Consider the following 19,261-nt stretch of genomic DNA (forward strand, 5'->3'; position numbering starts at 1 on the left):
TGTACAGCATTCTGCATTGGGGTTCATCTCCACATGCCGTTACCATATTCAAAATTCAAAAAAGAGTGGTACGCTTATTGTCCAACAAACCCTATCGGACACCCTGTCGGCCATTGTTTAAAGATCTACGAATATTACCTGTGCCCTGTCTTTATATATTCACCATACTTCTCAAAGTAAAGACTAACTTCCAAGACTTTGTCCCAAACGCCAGCATTCACACTCATTATACGAGGCAGCACAAAGATTTGCATGTCCCCTATGTACGGACTAAAAGTGCTGCCTGTGGTGAACAATTTATGAGTCTACTTTTGTACAATAAGCTCCCTATGGAGCTAAAAGCTCCCATGAGTCAAGGGGTATTTAAAAACAAGCTGAAAGACTTTTTACTTTCAGGCTGCTTTTACTCTATATCAGAGTACCTGTCACAGTAATATTATATATGCTCACCTCACTTTGCTGTTTGTGCCTTATATCTTTTATTTGTACCCAACCTGTGTTTTTGACGTGCCTTATACAATTTATGTATTACATATAATTGTCTTTCCGGCAAATAAAGATTATTATTATTATTATTATTAATAAGTCTTCAAAGGATAAGTGAAGACATATTCCTATAACAGCCAATTTATATCACATATCTGGTACACTCGTTAGTTTCTTGGGATGTCAATCCCAAACGTAGCTTTTATTAATTTTTTCATGCTCCATCAGCCAATTTATATCACATATCTGGTACACTCGTTAGTTTCTTGGGATGTCAATCCCATACGTAGCTTTTATTAATTTTTTCATGCTCCATCCATTGAACTGTCACTAATGAGTACATACGTTCAAAAAATCTATTAGGTATAATATCATCAACACTTATAATAATGCATGACTAGATATCTCATTCCATTACTTACTGTTAGAAGTGATCTACTCATTAAGGTTGACATAGTTTTTTGTAACATACATGGTTATTCCATTTATTCCAGAACCATTGTCTCCCTGCCCTTGCTTGTTACTCAAAATCCTTACCTTAATCACTGTTGTCAGCATTTCAAGCTTGATATACACTTCATCTACATCATTTATATCTAATTCATCTCCTGCAATTATTCCCTCACCTCACTTATCAGGTCTAGCTAGCACTTCCTACTTCCTTTTCCTGTCAATATTATCTATACATTCCTGTATACCTCTATTCTTATCCTCCTTCTGGGTCAAAAATACCAGTTCCATAGCAAACCTTGCTCCATATGTCTTAACTAGACTTCTATTTGCACTTTGGTACTGTGATTATCCCTTTAATTCTCCTCTTTTTATTTACTCCAAGGATTATCTCTGTCTCATCTGTCTCGCTCCGATCTGCATCACTAGAGATATATTTTAACATGCATAGCTGCAACATATGTAATGAGAAACAGTCTATGTTCATGTCACAAAGGCAAATTTTCTTAATAGATTTGTGAAAGTGGAGTGGATGTAAGGGAAATTGCTCCTATAATCACTTCATAAATAGAACATGGTACGATAAAATTCTGTGAGGAAGTCATATTATTGCATTTATGATAATGGAAGCACATATATTAATTATAAGTGAGTGATGTCAGTGTGGTGCATTCAGAGATTACTTGGTACAGCATTCATAAGGATTACCCCAGAAGTAGGTAGTAAAAAAAATTACTTACTGTGACAACATGTAACAACATAATTCCATTGAAAACCCATATCCCAAAAAGACAGTTGCAATGAAGGAGTCATCATGATGGAATCCTTACGCTTTGCATTTGATACAAATAAATTCTTTAAATGCTATATAAATAACAGTATATTTGTACAGTGACGGATACATGGGGGGGGGGGGGGGGGGCTAAGGAGGGTATCCAATTTGCTCCCCTTGGGTACCATCCACTTTACACTAGATAGAATGGTGGTTTATTTCCAACCCCCACTTCAGCTGGAATTTTAACCTCACCTAGTCCAACCCCCTTGTCCCTATCCTGGATCCACTACTGTCTTTGTATAATTTAGTACTCTGCTAAATATTAAAAACATGTTCAATGAAAGCTTCATATTTTGTGCGCTGAGAATAAAAGAAAATATCTATCACATGTATAGTATAGTATTCATAAACACCACTGAGAGTTGAAATTTAATGCTTTCATTCTGATTAGATATGTTTTTCGACAGATTTTTTATAAATTGAACCCAGCAACTTTAATATCTTTGCACCCCGTCTCCTTTCCTTAAATCTTAAATACAATACAAGCCATTGCTGTTGATTAGATATGAAGTTAGTTATGTTAGCACTTAAAACTTATTCTTACACAAGGTTTGCAAAAATAGTATTAACATAAAGAATAGATCCCCCATCCCAAGCTATGAGCCAAAAAGAGTTGCAATATTTGTTACAGATGCATATTTTTATAACAACATGCAGCCTGCTGGTAAAGTATGAAAGGTTTGCTGCAAACTGTACATTTATTTAATAATTGGATAGCAGGAGCCCTTGAAGTAACTGTGGTAGGGTTATGCATAAGTTATTCAAACTTTATTCATTCTTCTCTAATTTTAATTTTAGACTGTGAAGCTATGTTCATAATCAGTGATTTCTGAACATCCATTCAATTTAAAATGGCAATGAATACATTCTCAATGGCATTACCATAAAGACTCACAGTCATCCCTATTACAATATCAACTACACTATTGACAGCCAGTATCAAAATATGTTTCACTTTATCTTTAAAGAGATCTTTGAAGGCAATTGCTGCTGTTTCCATCAGATCTCCAGGAAAGCCACTGTTTCTTAAATTCAAGATAATGACACTACCATGTCTGTTTATTTTTTATTGTGCACTATTTGTCAAAATGTATCCTGATTTGTTCTGTCCGAGCTCTACCATTCATGATTATTTCACTCGGCGCAGAAATGATGTTCACCTGAGAAGGCAACCCTGTGCCTTATCTAGAAAGGGAACTCATCACTCAGCTTCCCTTATTTTTAATAAATTACCACCGCATGTAAAAACTCAGTCCAACATTGCAACCTTCAAGCGCGAATTGAGAAGGCTGCTTTTATCCAAAGCCTATTACAATCTAGACGAATATATGTGTGATAATGTATAATTGATCTGTGTCGTTTTTTGAGTGTTTGGTATCTCTTTTTATCTGTAATATTCTCTTGACCATGTTCTATGTTCTATTCCTTGGACCAACAGAACAATAAAAATTATTATTATTATTATTATTATTATTATTATTATACTTCAATGGTAAGGGCTACTTGGTGTCATGCAATAGATTTTGGTCTCTCTAATGAAGAAATTTAAACTTAGTTCTGTCCCTTATTGAAAATTTATTTGCCAGAGATTATGGATTTCATGAAACATATTGCTTCTTAACAGTATATATATATATATAATCATAAAAAAGATGAGATAATTTAAAGTTATGAAATATCTGCTGCTAGCTGACAATTATATGGCTCAATTCTTTTCGTGTCTGTAACACGAGTGGCACATGGCTGAATATACCTCCTCATTGTGAAAATTTTAATAAAACTGAAAATGCTCTATATAAACACAAAAATCATCAAAGGAATTACCATGAATTGATCATAACAATGACATCATTGTGACAGAAGCCTCATTATCGTTTTAATGAACACTGATGAATTTTTCTATTAGACGGTGGTTGGTTATAAATTCTGTTATTTAAATTATGGCCATGGTGAGTACTTTGAAAACGGGAAAGGCTTTGATTATTCACAAATTGCAAGTTGTTCCTAATTCCGCAGGGAACACAGAGATGATAATAAATTAGCGTAGGGGCCATACTAACGCTAAGAAGATATATCTTACTGCTAAAGTATGATTAAAATTTATCGTCATTATGATTAAATTGTAGCCTCAAAATGCTCCTAAAATCGCTCTGGTGGCGTACTCAATAGAAAACCATTTCAATTGGTTTCATTATGCAAATGAGAATCTTCGTTCTCGAATAATAAGCACAAACAAGGTTAATTTACCACTATTTCTTGCACTCATACAATTAACACCTGTACTTGCCAAATATTCACAAATCGAGGCGAGTATTTTTATTTTAACGACACACTGATGATTGACCATAAGATCGTCAACGATTAAAACCGAAAATATTGGCGTCATCTTCGTTTTCAAAGCTAACCATCACTTCAAAACAAACGTAAACAATTCTTTCACCACTCTCCAACTCGATTTTTTTCAATTTTGACTTTCGTCTGTTTCACTTTTCGCGATCAATTGTTGGTATGAGAATTACAGTAGCTGTGCTTTCCTCTCGTTAAAGTTCCCATCAGCCAACCGGCGGTAGGATTTGCTTTATAAAACACAACCTCTCGTTAAACTCCACGTTACCGTAATCTCCACGTCAAATTAACGTGAGGTTTAACCAGACATTATAAAACCGGCCCTAAGAGACATACCGGTTGATAAAAATCACCACTTTTGCAGCAAGAGAGTGATTTTCGGTTTCATAATTTTTGGTTTTTTCCCGGCGAACAATTGCAGTGAAGTTTTCTCGGGTTTCACACCGAGTCAGGTCCTCCATTTCTCCTTCCAACGTTTCGATGAGCAACTCGGCCATTGTCTTCAGGGATTCAGGAATCCAATACCAATTCCTCAAAGTCTCGGGGTGCATATACATAATTCTGGGGTTGAGGGCGGTTCAGCGTCTCCTGATTGGCTGCCAGGGGACGATACAATAGGAGGCGGCAATACGAGGGGACTGGCAGCCAATCAGGAGGCGCTGAACTGCCCCCAACCACAGAATTATGTATATGTACCCCGAGACTTTGAGGAATTGGTATTGGATTCCTGAATCACTGAAGACGATGGGTGAGTTGTCCATTGAAACGTTGGAAGGAGAAATGGAGGACCCCCCCCGGTGTGAAACCCGAGAAAACTTCACTGCGATTTTCGGTTTCGCTTAATGGGTTTTACTTAACCGCTATAGCCATGTTGATAAAGGTGCAGACCATAGTTAGCTTTACAGTATTTGTGAAGATATAATTTTGTATCGCAGGGAAGAGCCTTTGAAGTGCAACAAGCTCATTGAATGTTTTTGGTTTCCTTTTGAGTGCAGGAATGTTGAATGGTCCTGTTGTCCCCACTCCCTACTACAAGTGGAGAGACATATTTCAAATAGTGGAGGAATACATACCCTATGTTTGCAAGTTCATAGGTGTGGAGTTATTTGTCAGAATATTTGAGACACCCAAATTGGCTCTCTCTCTTTGATGCAGGGCTTGTGAGGCGTGTGGAGGAAGCCCTACGGCTCAGCTCATACTTGGCATCTGAGAAACTGCCAGCAGAGGTGGGGCGGGCTGAGGCCGAGGTGCACACCATGCGCCTCGTGGCAGCTGCACACCCAGCACCCAGCACCACCGACCTGGATACCCTGCGAGCCACGGTTAGTGTAGCCCTCCACCATTACTTCAATGCATCTAAGTTTTGTTTGTGGTTAGTATGTCTTTTAATAATCAATTTTATTGCTACTTTATGCTCTGAAAATGTACAGTTGGCTTCAAAAGTATTCCAACGAATGAAGCAGTGCCACTTTCGCCGCAGTTTGGAAATTGAGTTTCGGTATTTTCTATTGTGCCAGTGGGAGGGAACTTTAGTATCAACAACTGGGTAATGGTTAGAAAGAGATTATCCTATATATTACTTCATGATCATCGAAATTAGAAATGAACACATCAAGTGGTGTAGAAGAATGTGAAGTTATGCCGGTGGGTTCCTTATTATGTAAACAAAAGTTGCAAGACTGAATGATGCTCAGAAGTTCATTCCTATCAGCTGTACTAGAAAACATATCTATGTTAAGATCAGCATTCAAAATTGCGCTCATCTAGCAAATGGTTTTAGGGAATAATATTGACAAAATACTCAAGTGTATCCTTTGAAAGCACCATGACCCCACCATTTTCACAGTTGGATTGTCAGAATACATCAAGAACCCTGTAACCTGTGAGTTTAAAAGACAGTAATTCCAGCTTTAACAACCAATGTTCACATAAAGAAATTCAGGTTAATATTCATCCAACAGAATTTCAAGTTCACAATTTTTGTTTCCGACTCATTGAATATTTACGTGCATGATCTTGAGAGGAACGCTACTTCTGATTTTTCAGAGTGAGGGATCGATATTATTGCTGATCCCAAGTGTTTTTGATATTTTACTGTGTATTTTGAGTTTCTTTTGAGTTGAGTTTTGAGTACTTTGGAGTAATTCCTTTAAATTTTCAAACAAAAATAACAGCCTGAAAAATGATCCTTAGGATGTGGCCAAATCATGGGGATGGCAAAATTCTTATGACGTTTTACCACATTCCGACCAATAAGAAGCCTTACACAGGTGCCACACATCACATGGGAGCCCATTCTCTATCTTGGTGGTCCAACAGATGTCAAAATAAAGCTTATATGTAACGCTGTCTCTAAAAGGGAGTAATGTTCTGCTTTTGAGCCTTGACAGAAATTTCACCAAACAAGTACCAAAAGTCATCGGGATGGTTCACGCTCTTATCTAGGCCTGATGAAAGCTAAACCACTTATCTGAGATTATAATAAGCTGTAATTTCCTGTGAGCAACAAAATTCTCAAGCCATCTTCAAAGGAAAAAAACGTCTTCACGCACTGACAGTTGGTCACTTACTGATGTGAAGTGGCAGCTGATTCAGCATTGCTTTGAAAAAAATCATACCATAGTGCAAGTTTAAACATTTTTTGACAGGGTAAGAAAGCATGACATCGTAGGACAACATGTTTTAGAAGAAAATTTTTATTTTCACCTGCTCATGCTATCAAGATATTTAAATGGATTTAATTATAACTTTGCTGTTATAGCTTTCCTAAGAAAACTAGATGCAATAGAACGAATCTAACCACAGATTTGGAATCTGCACGAAAAATGCATTTTAAGTCACCCTACGCTGTCTCTAGGACAAAATCAATGTTGATCAGTAATTTGCATTCTACAAGGGCTTAATGCCCACTTCGGGAGTATTATTTTGATCAGGTGTGGCTGCGTTTGTGGATCATTCAGTGTCCATTTGTGCAAATGGCTTCGTTCCAGAATTTGTTCTCGTACACTGTCATGTTATATTTGTGGGAATCCAATAGAAAATACAAAAAAAGGCCATCACCTTAGATGGTCTCACATGGGAAGTGTCACAAAAGTGGGTCCCAGATTTCAATCAAACTTAGTGGTGTTTTAGTCCATCTGGAGCAGTCCACGAATCACCCCACCTACACCACGGGGTTATACAGTGGAACCCCATTCTATCTTTCCTGCATTGATCGTTTTCCCGCATTCATCGTTCGCCGCTCCTGGTCCCAAATTAAGTTCCACAAAGACAATGTAATTTTTTCCTGCATCTGTCATTCCCTAAAGTATGGTTTTCCCGCATTGATCGTTTAAGATTGCGGTCCCGTCGAATAATTTTCCCGCATTCATCATTTGATAAAAATGAGACGAAGTGTTTACAACGTGTTATTTATGGCTAATAACAACAGACACATAGTTTGAATCTTCCCCAGGAGATTGAAATGCGATAGGGAGAAGCAGAGTGCCGTAGGATAGTTACATTAGCGCATTTCCCAAGATCCGGTATCCCCCTCCATTGAGCACTCGCCTCCCTCCGGTTGAAGCTTTCCTCTTCTCCGAAATAAAAAAAGATTCCAGCTCAAGCAGAGATCGTATTACGACAACCTTAGCTTCAAAAGAAAATATCAAGTTACTTGAGAACAGAAGAAACCTTTTTCACGCCTCCTCCTTTCTCGACCGCTGACTTTTTTTTTAGCCGACTCGCTTCAAAGATCCCCACCTCTGGAGGTCAACTGCTGCATGAATCATCAATTAGCCCAAAAGGTGTCTAAAAATGAATTTCGGTAATTGGTATCATACTTTTATTAGAATGAGATATTAGTAATATGCACGTAATTCAGTAAAGAATGATACCAAACACGACGTAATTCTAACGTTATTTAAGCATTTCAAGCAAGGAAATGGTTGGAATCTTACGATAGTGATTTCTGGCGAATAACGATATCCTCACAGCTGATAGTGAGCTTCACGGCAGTTGATGCGTTTTTTTTTTCGAAAACAGGGCATCTGGCTACAATTTATGAGTTGTGCTACAAGTCTCACTTGTCTGAGTTGCTAACGAAGCAATGTCTTCTCAGGATATTTTTTTTCTCTCTACTAGCAATCTAAATTCATCTGCTCATCTAGAGATATGCTACTTATTGTTTGAAATGAGTGGGTAAGTTGCCTTCTCTATAGGATAAAAAATCTCATTGCGCAGTCATATGGTCATGCTTCACCCTCTGCAGTAAGCTCTGCTTACGCTGTACGCGATAGCATTAGTGCTGAACTTCACCTTGTACGAGTGGTTCCGTACTTTCCGGGGTGGGTTAACTTAAAACTAGCGAGTGTTTTCCGTATGGGTTCAATGGAGTCTGGTTTCATTTTTATTAGTTTTATTCTTATTCGTCTTCGGACCATGGCCCTTTGGAAGACACAAGTGAGAACTTTAAAAGATGGACTGAAAATAATTGATGATGAAGAAAAGAATCCGGGCTAGAAATACGTGAATAATGCAGAACGCCTCGGTATGTCCGGTAGCAAATAATGGCAGGGGTGGGGGTAGAGCGAGATCCCTGGTGAAAACAAGAAATGGGATGAAGCCGAGGATCAGGTGGGCATGCCGCTGACGATTAACGCCACATTGCCTCAATCATATTAAAAATTTTATTGCTAGAAAGGAACATTTCAAATAATAAACCATTTTTGGCCTTCTTGATCCATCTCATAACCAATCACTGCGATGGCAAAATCAGTTGTTTGAGGCATAACACGCACATTTCTCTCATAAATACGTGTACTTGAAATGGCATTTGATGGATAAGAATTTTTACATCAGATTGAAATGCATAATAGTAGTGAAAATTCCGAGTGTAGTGCAAACATTTTTAGCAAGGCGGCTTGTTCCTTTAGGATATTTGAAAGAGAGATAAGTCGAATCAACAATATGACCTTAGTGTTTCGATAAAGTAATAATATTCCCGTAATCAGCTAAAATCTTGATTGAATCGATTAATGAATATCATAATTCGCAAAAATCCAGCGTTAGGGAACTATGCCCTTGGATGTAAAATCCTATATGTTATAGCAATTCGATATATTTGAAGAAAAAGCACCCAGTAAACACGTATGACTCATGCATGAGGTCATAAAGAAGTCTGACGAATTTGTAGGACTCCTACAAAAGAGTCCCAAATGGCCTCATAATGATGTCTCCGTGAGGTCATATGCACTCGTATAGGAATTCTTTCCGCGGTCTCACACGACTCTGAAGGAGCTCAGTCAAGAGGTCTTATAGGACTCTTATAACAGTTCCAATATGATATTGGCGCAAATGTGGCGCCTCCACGTGTGTGATAATGGAACTACCTGGAGAACCAGAAAAATTACCCACTTCGTAATAATTCCGATAGATGGCTTTGAAATAGCCTACAAAAACGCCGGGGCCCCTACCAGCCCATTAATTAAGATTTCAAAATACTTTACGCACCTTTATTTAAGAAAATTCTCCGATGACATAAGTACCCGACGTATCCAATTACAATAAAGCAAAATAATACATTTAATGAGAACCATAGGTGGAAGTACGGCAGAAAAACACAATGGAATACACAACTTCATGATATTTATAAATTTATTCTTCATAATATTAAGTCAATAAACAAACATCACGATTTTTTGAATTCTTCCTCCTTGCATACTTTACGCGGTCTCCGCTTGATACAGCCACTGCCTCTCCACTCTCTCCAAGGCGACACTACTTGCTGATGTCGGGTTCCATTTCATAAGAGAGGCTGCAAAAAAACATTGAACTTAAGTTTGTTGAGAGTTATAATTGATAACATGATAACATCAAATAAACCAGATAAAGACTATTTATCTCATTAGCAGTCCCTAAATACTCCTAGGGCCGGTTTTAGCACCGAAGATGACCGTTTTAACTTGGTTAATTTTAGGAGTAACCGAATTAGTGAACTACTTTTGATTAACTCTTACACTTAATATCATTCCTATTGCATTAAAATGCTCTTAGAAGTTAACTTAAATATATGGTGAACGTTATTTCCATGCTTTATCGTTCCATAAGTTACATTACGAAGTGAAATCAAGCAAATTATAAATCGGTTAGCACTTTTGCTTGTTTACGTCATGATTTTGAGAACTGAGAAATTTATAAACTTCAATGATCTTAGGGAAAACTGTTTTGTGAACCCGAAATAATAAAAACATTGCTTGAACACGTACTAGATATGATCGAGATAGTGTATATTAGCGGAGATAATTTAAAATGCGATAACAGCAAATTTATAAGGATACGATGAATGAATGAAATGAAACATGAACAACAACAAAGGCACATTACAAAACGTGTTCCACCTAAATATTTTACATGGATATATTTACCGATAATCAATGATAAGCATGAACTTAACCAGCTTTGAAAATAGTATAATTAATGGATTTTCTCATTAACAAGTGGATAAAGAATCGGACACATAAAATCATTGAAACTTACCTTCCAAGTCTCCGTGCACGTAACACATCATGATGTCCACAAGGTTCGTGCCGATCTCAGATCCGATGAAATCCTGATTCACGTTCGTAGACACAAGGAAAAACACGAGCAAGAACTAGGCCATGGAGTACACACGATATTAATCATAAACTAGACGTCTGAGCTCAAGGCAGTAGAATAACACGACAACACAATGGCGGACCTAGCGGAAAGTGGAAGTGTCAGCTTATTTAATAGAATCGGAGGGAGAAGTTTACGAACCCATCTCTTAATATAAAGAGTTAATTGAAGGAAGAAAAAATATTATACACGCAGAAATATATAATTACGATGGAAATTATAATTCATTAACATATACATGACTTGATTTTCAGGCCTCATGTGTGTGTGTGATCTTGAAGACCCCATGAAGTGTGAGGTCTTCAAGACTTCATGAAGTATGCGGTCTTAAAGACATCATTCATGTGACCTCATGAAGTGTGACGTCTTAAAGGCCCTTTCATGTCTCTTAATGTGGAATCTTAAAGGAGTCCAACGTATGAGTTCATATAAGACCTCATTACGAATACTGTGTTGACTGGGCATATTCGATATATATCGAACGTGAGACTACATACAAAACATATTTCCATTGGGCATTGTGAGGAATACCAATATGTACCCATTCACCAAATTTCATTGGTCCAACGGAAAAACTATTGAAGAAATGCCAATTTACGTATTTGCTGTAATAATCAAATCGATTTTTCGATCATACTGACATCTGTACTGTAAAATCCGCAATGCTATTGGTTAAACTTCCAGTATATGGGTATCTACTATATAATTCCTGATCAACTATGTCCTTGGATGAAAAATCCTATATGTAATAGCAATTTGATATATTTTAAGAAAAAGTAGATTCGATATATATCGAACGTGAGACTATATACAAAACATATTTCCAATGCGCATTGTGAGGAATACCAAGATGTACCCATTCACCAAATTTCATTGGTCCAACGTATACACTAATCAATTATGCCAATTTGCGTATTTGCTATAAAAATCGAATCGAACTTTCGACTATACTGACACCTATATTGCAAAAATTCGCAATGCTATTGATATCCCTTCCATTCTATTCATTTCTTTATCCCTGCCTTCTCAACTATCCCTGCTTTCCAAATTTCACCTATGTACTTATATTGGTGACGTAGATAGGGCAATGCGTGTATTTCTTACGGGGACCTATTACAAAAAGATATAAATTCATATTGATATATCTTCATTACGAAACATTACTCATCTAAATAATTTATGTGTACGCATAATTCATTCCTTCCCTTACATATTGTTAAAATTTTTATCCCCGTAACTACGTAAATAGGTCTGAAAAATGGCTCCATCGAATGCAACCTTATATCGATCATAACTTTGACTCTAATCAATCGATCCGCTTGATTTAACTTTTGTCAGATGAAACACATTGGCAGTTGTATTTTGTATGACTTTCATATTCCTACCTTGATTAACAAAAAAGTTATTAGCGATTAAAGCGTAACTAAGGAGATTAGTATCGATATAACTCGCACATGAATCAATCGAGCGGAATGGCCATTGTTTCAAAAGTTTACCTTTTTGATAAAAGTATTATCCTAAAAATTTCATTAATCTAGCTTGAACGGTTGCTAAGATATTCAAGATCGTAAGTTTCACAAAAACATGGCGACAATGATTTTTCGCATGCAGAATATTTTTCGGAATTTAATTATGAATTAACCAAGAGGGTTACGCGGAAAGTAGGCTGAAACGTTAGGGTGCGAAGCATCCTAAACGGTTTTTCTAGGAAATTCCAAATTTTCATAAGGCACATGTCTCAAGGCCGAAATTCGAATTTGAAAATTCACCCATCACGACAATGTAAAATCGAAATCGTTTATTCCTCGGAATTGTTTCGACAAATGAAAATTCCAAGATAGCCAAAAAATCAACAAAAAAATCCCACACCTTATATATCAAGGAATTTGTCGTACGATTATTGCAAGTTGGTCCAAAAAATTCCTAAACTTTTTCCATAAGAAAAGCATAGAAAACGTTCAAAAAATAATAAAAAATATGTACTAAATATTAATTTGTCGCAATGACAACCATACCAAAAAATCGACCAAAAAATCTTCTTTATGTCCATTGAATATCATGTTCCTCAGACGTTTAAAAGTACAAAATAAAAGCGAAAAAGTTTTAGTCCCATAAGGCTCCCATGTTAATTCAAGTCGATATATCTTGAAAACTAATCTACTTTTTCAAGTTTTCAGAATTTTTCTCCCGATGAATTTTTTTATTTTTACGTCCAATAAGCCAAATACCCACATGTATCACAGCTTGGGCTACGAAATTGTATCAATGAGTCAGTCAGTTAATCGATTTGCCATTTTATATTAGCTTAATAGTTTAACCCATTTATGCCGAAGGTTTGAAAAATGCGAATTTTACACTGATTTTTACATATTATAGATAAAAATACGTATGAAAACAATATCCAAAAGAAAAATCAATGTATCTCTTGCCAATTATTAATTATGAGGTGTTCCAAGAATGGAACACTAGGCAAATCCACTACCATGAGGTACTCAGTGATAACAAGTAAATCATTTGATTCAGAGGTTTATTAACTCACTACTAAAGGTGATATCTAGGTTAACATTTAACATTAAAGGATACGTTGCATTTCTTACATTTTTTAAGTGTTATTTTTATGACAATGGACACAACGAGTTTGCTTTCCTTGCTTTACAATCATATGATTTACGCCGTCATGACGTGAGTCAAGGCTACATGGATGGTCTTCATGGATGGTCTCCCTTTCCTACCAGGCTCAGCAGTATTACCATGTGTCTCTATATATGTATGTAGTGACAAGTCACACGACGACGAAGTTAAAGAAGATACATTGGCTTCACATCGTTTATTTTATGGAGTTGCCAAACATTTTTTAAAGCCAGCTCAAAGCAGAATAACAGAGGGCTCGAGTACCATTCCTTTCCACGGATTGATGCTCGATACTTGTCAAAATGAAACATAATGAAGATACACTTTTGAATGTTCCATAAGAGTTTTTAATACCGACCCAGGTTTCGGCAGTACACACTGTCATTATCAAGGTTTACCTTGATACACCTTGATAATGACAGTGTGTACTGCCGAAACCTGGGTTGGTATTAAAAACTCTTGTGGAACATACAAAAGTGTATCTTCATTATGTTTCCTGTCAACAAGTTCCACCAAATATCGCCTTCCAACCTTAAGCTGACTTGTCAATATTTTCATCAGCCCGGTCCACTCCTCCCAAACACTGATTATAGACCTTGATTGAATTTGCCTGAGTTACTTGTATTTTTTTTCTGATTTTGAGAATAACGACTGACCTGCTGCAAAGGATTGATACCGACACCAGAAGATTCAACAGTCACAATACTGTCATCATTCCATTTGCAAACAATATTGCCTTTACCATCGATTTGGTGATCAAATGTGCCCTTATCTTTTTTTCTTTAGGGTAGCATCACATAGTAAAGGAGGTTTGTCAACGCGATCTTTTCTCGCTGTGCTTGTTGCATGATGGCCCATTGATTGAATTTATCAAGGAGTGCAATGTTTGTGAAAAAGTTTTTGAACACAAAATGGTTTTTTTGCAGGATACTGCATTGTGAGTACCTCAGTAAATTGCAAAGCAATTGAAGCACCTACACCATACTCTTGGTATTGAGTGTTCGGGTTATTTCCTTGATAAGGCTGAAACCAGCAAATGTTCAGTTGCTCTATGAGAGGTCGCAGCTTGGGAAACTTTTTCATATGGTTCAGGTTAGAATTGTCAGCAACATGCAAATTTGAAAATATTTTTTCAAATCGGTAACGCCTCCTTGCTTAGTACCTAGAAAATCATGCAAATCTGGTATTTGCTCCCGAAACATACACCGTTTCGGAACAGAGACCTAACTACTCAGGAAAATTATTCCCAAAAATCACCGACAGTCAGTTTAAGGTTTACTTGCAGAATATAAATGGCAATATTTTATAATCATATCAATCACTTCAATATCCAGAAAGAATTCTAATTATTCAGTAGGGGTTTTCATTTCCGTGATTTGTTCTTCATGAACTCTACCTCCTACTGGCTGGGCAGTCATATCGGGTTTCTTCCATTTGCGCTCAACTAAAAGGCCAAAATTCCGATTGTTAAGGCCGCTATACTTGGTGAATGAACATGCTTATTATATTACTGAATGATCACGAGATAATTCATGGGATCATGCCAGCAAAATAGAACATGTTGTAATTTTCACTGAATGAACATGCGCATGAAGGTTCATTCTCGAATTGTTCCGTTATATACAGCGAATGATTTCACTCGCCGTGCTTGACGGAAAAATCATCATCATTCAGCATGATCATTCGCATGATCATTCACCATGTATAGTGGCCTTCAGACACGGAGAGGGAAAGGAATAAGCATTACTCGGGAAATACCCTCTAGTTGCCCTCTAAATACCCTATAGTAGTTAGTGGGGGCTCTGAGCAGGACAAGTGCGTATCCCGAATACTTACGATAAACTTTCTGCTAAAAAGAAAAGGAGAAGAATATTGGGTGCAAGTAGCTGCACTACACTCATTGATTAATGCTCATGACGTCAATATGACCCAGGGGGCTTGGTCCCGAATGGAAGAGTGCACAGGGTGACTCAAATGTTTTCAACTCTCTGTTCACAATTGATCAGATGGATATCGATGCATTTATTCTCTCACTGAAATGGAAACTAACTATACCCAGGACATAGCATAGTTTCCCTCAGTCACATAAAATCTAATTGCTTACTTGGTTTAAAATTAAAGTGAGTACTGTAGAATCCTGATTTAAGGTTTTTCAGGGGGGACAAACTTTAAAACACTAAATGCGGAAAAACACTAAATGAGGACCTGACATTTTTTTCAGGTTTTAGGGTCTGTAATGATTGAAATGGCTTTTTATGAATAAAAAATATTATTTTACGTAATTAAAAGGTGCTGCCCAGATAACACAAAACATGTAATACACCTGTAATACAGCTGTATTACATGCATTATACATGGTGTATAGCTGATGTATACATCTGTAATACAGCTGTATTACACGTGTAAAAGTAGCTCAAAAGTCCTGCCATACAGCTGTAATACACGTGTATTACAGCTGTATATGTACACATACAGCTAATATACATATGTATTACAGCTGTATATGTACATATACACATGTATTACAGCTGTATATGTACATATACACATGTATTACAGCTGTATGTGTACATATACACGTGTATTACAGCTGTACATGTACATATACACCTGTATGTAGCTGTATATCCTATGTATGGATACATCTAAATTATGTTTCTTGCTCAATAGTATTTATTCATTAGCTGACCTCATTATCTTAAACATGCTGATTCCTCTAATATTAGCTGCTCTGGGAATTAATAGAAGAATTTTCTCTGACTTATAAATGTAGTCAATGGAAAAATTACTAATCTGACTAAACCTTACTTATGCTGTGTATTTCTAATTTCACTTGATCACACATCATCTTACCAAGGCTACTCTAAGTAGCAGCTGTACTAGTTCAAATGCAGAGGCCCTCAATCTTCCTTGATAAAACGTGATGGCCCTCAAAACCTGAAGATCGAACATCATTGAGAATATAAAATGGACAGCCAGAAACAAATTTTACAGAGTAGTAAAAAAGGAGGACCATATAAGATACCAGAGAGGAATAAAATGGATTGGAAAAACCCTGAGTGCATGAATAGCAAGATTGAAGGGAAAATGGAACAGTTCTCAATGGAAAATTTTTATGAAGTTCACGGATAAAAGAAAGGGAAGTACATAGGATGAGTTTACAAGCAGTGAGGACTAGCACAGGGAAGAGTGGAGGTTAGGACAATGAAGTAGTCAATCCTAGCCATTCCTGACCAATGACAAAGTGAATGTCATGCTGGGAATCCTGAATTCCATGAGAAAGGAATGCATCCAGTAACCATTTGTAATGCAAATTAAGAATATAGAGAAGACAAAAAATTCCTTCTTTTAAAATTATCATTTAATGCACATTATGTGCATCATTAAATATAACAGGAACTGTACAAATTCTTTCATATAAAATTATAATTTAATGTACAATGTATACATTATTAAATATCACACAAATTGTGCATATTCTGTCATCCGAAAATTTTCAATTAATTTAAAGTTCATTATATACTGAAGTAGGTACATCATAAGAGTCTTGGCTTCCGGGCATTCCTCCGCATTGAGTTGTCCATAGGTGACGACAGTTTCTCCAGCCATCCTGCTGGCATCTTCAGGTCAGAAGTAGCAATGCATAAAATTGGGAACCTGCATTCGCAGCAACAACATGCAAGTGATCATGCAAATCAAATTTATTAATGTATACCAATGGTAAACATAACTAATCACTAGAATATAGGATCAATGCAAAATGAAATGGCAGAAAATCCCCCTACAACCCAGATAACACGGCATTTGTATTACATCAATAATACACAAAAAATACGTGACAAAATACATATGTAGAAGATGGAATACGATCGTATTACATCGGTATATTTCACGTAGAAGTGAAAAGTCCCTATGGATGTATGTATTCGTGCGTATTACAAATTGGAAATCTGAATACCCATACATGAATTATACATATGTATACAATGGAATACAATCGTATTACGTCTGTATATTTCACGTAAAAGTGGCTCAAAAGTCCCTCAGGATGTATGTATACATGCGTATTACAAATTGGAAATCTGAATATCCTTACATGTAATATACATATGTATCTGCAGGCCCTCGTACACGAATTATACATATTGATTTTCTGACCCGGATCCACTTAATATCAATATGGATCAAACGGATGAATAAATATAAGGAAACCAGAACATACAGATAATAAAACTTTTATTCAAAGAGAAAAATAAAATAATACACACAAATAACAAGTGTAGCCATGAATATTGCTAACAAGCATTAAGGGCCAGCAAACAGTATAGGTGAAACTTAGTTAAAAAAAATGGCACAAAGATAAATCAAGTACAAACAATGGTTTGAGTTGGAAAATAGAAAAAAATGTTAGCACGGAACAAGCGTTGTAACCCATTGCACAAGAAGAAACCTGAATTCAGGAAACCAACTCTGCACAATTAGCCACTTTCTGAAAGGAGAAAAGAAGAAGTCAAGTTTAAAAGTCATGCAAAAATATATCTTTTTGTAAAATCTGAATAGGAGCTCAAGGCCTTTCCATTTTATTTATTTTTTCAATTCATAAAGGCAGTCAGTATTCTGTGAAGTCTGTAATTTTAGTACTAATTCTGTATTCTGAATGCAAATGAAAGTTTGGCTTCTCTGCTAGATTCCAGACATAAGTTTTAAATTTTTTCATTTACCAATTATGTCGAGGTCCCAGCTAGCATAGATTTGACCTTGTCCTTTTAGAAATCATATATTTTGGGGATATGCTTTCATTTTACAAAATTAATAGCCTTTCTCTCAAGAAGAATGAGAAATATGAGAAAAGATCATATGACTACTTTTAAATATAAATTAACTATGAAAACGTGAATCCATTGGTATGCTTATTTATTACATGATACTAATATATTAGTACCATGATTTAGTAGCGGATGACTCACACAGAAAAAATATAACCTTGTGATATCAAATTTTCAAACAAATAAATTTCATACATAACCGATAATTTCAGGCTTAACTTTAAGAAACCTCTCCATTATGGTAACAAAAAAAATTTCCCTCAAAGCTTACCTCGGTATTAACAATTCCACCTGGTCTTCTGGCTTTGCTTCGTCGTCTTTTCCGTAATCCATTCTCCTCTTGTCCAGGCCAAGCTATTTACCTCGTCGCCTGCTGGGTATGCGCGAAAGAGCATGAAAAGAAAATTATAATTAATTAATTTGGTCGGTACGCACCTTTTTCTTACATATAATGACAAACTTTCGCATGAAAATTACGTATTTATCTTGTGTTAATAATAATGACGAAATGCACCTTGATTGACTGCATTTCAAGATGAAAGAAATATTACATTTTGCTTTAAGGGAACCGATATTACACGACCAATACTTCTTGTTCGTTAAATAATTACAAGTAGATGGCAAAACGGCTCGGAACCTCGAGGAATCTATTAGTGACAAGGCTACGCTGATACGTCTACGGTCAAAGATGTTATGACTAAAGCATAGGATAACTAGGAATGCAAGAACTACAATACAGTAGGTTGTGGTAATAAACAGCGATAAAACAACTTACACGTGAACGAAAACATTCCTTTAAACAATTTTTCTGCTCTTAATTAAGAGAAGAAAAAATGTAACTTCAGCCGCGAAGCACGGAATTACTATACGACGCATAATCTATTAATTTATACGTACAAGATCGACATTACTATGTTTTACCATATAACTTCAATGGACACTAGTCTCCTCGATACATTACTCAAAAAAAAAGGAAAACAATAGCCAAACATAAACAAAATAATTACCTCTATTGGCGCAATGTGTTGACCACATTGCGCCAATAGTTGCA

General features: G+C 36.3%; 1 protein-coding gene across 1 annotated transcript in view; it reads left to right on the plus strand.

Annotated features, from left to right (window-relative positions):
* Positions 1-19,261, plus strand: part of LOC124168126 (intraflagellar transport protein 81 homolog) — a 328,055-nt gene that overhangs the window by 108,964 nt on the left and 199,830 nt on the right. Inside the window, exon 6 of the mRNA XM_046546249.1 lies at positions 5,273-5,439. Coding sequence (XP_046402205.1) covers positions 5,273-5,439 — 167 coding nt within the window. The remainder of the gene's footprint in view (positions 1-5,272; positions 5,440-19,261) is intronic.

Source organism: Ischnura elegans, chromosome 11 (genome assembly GCF_921293095.1).
Source record: "Ischnura elegans chromosome 11, ioIscEleg1.1, whole genome shotgun sequence".
In the NCBI taxonomy this organism is placed as follows: domain Eukaryota; kingdom Metazoa; phylum Arthropoda; class Insecta; order Odonata; family Coenagrionidae; genus Ischnura; species Ischnura elegans.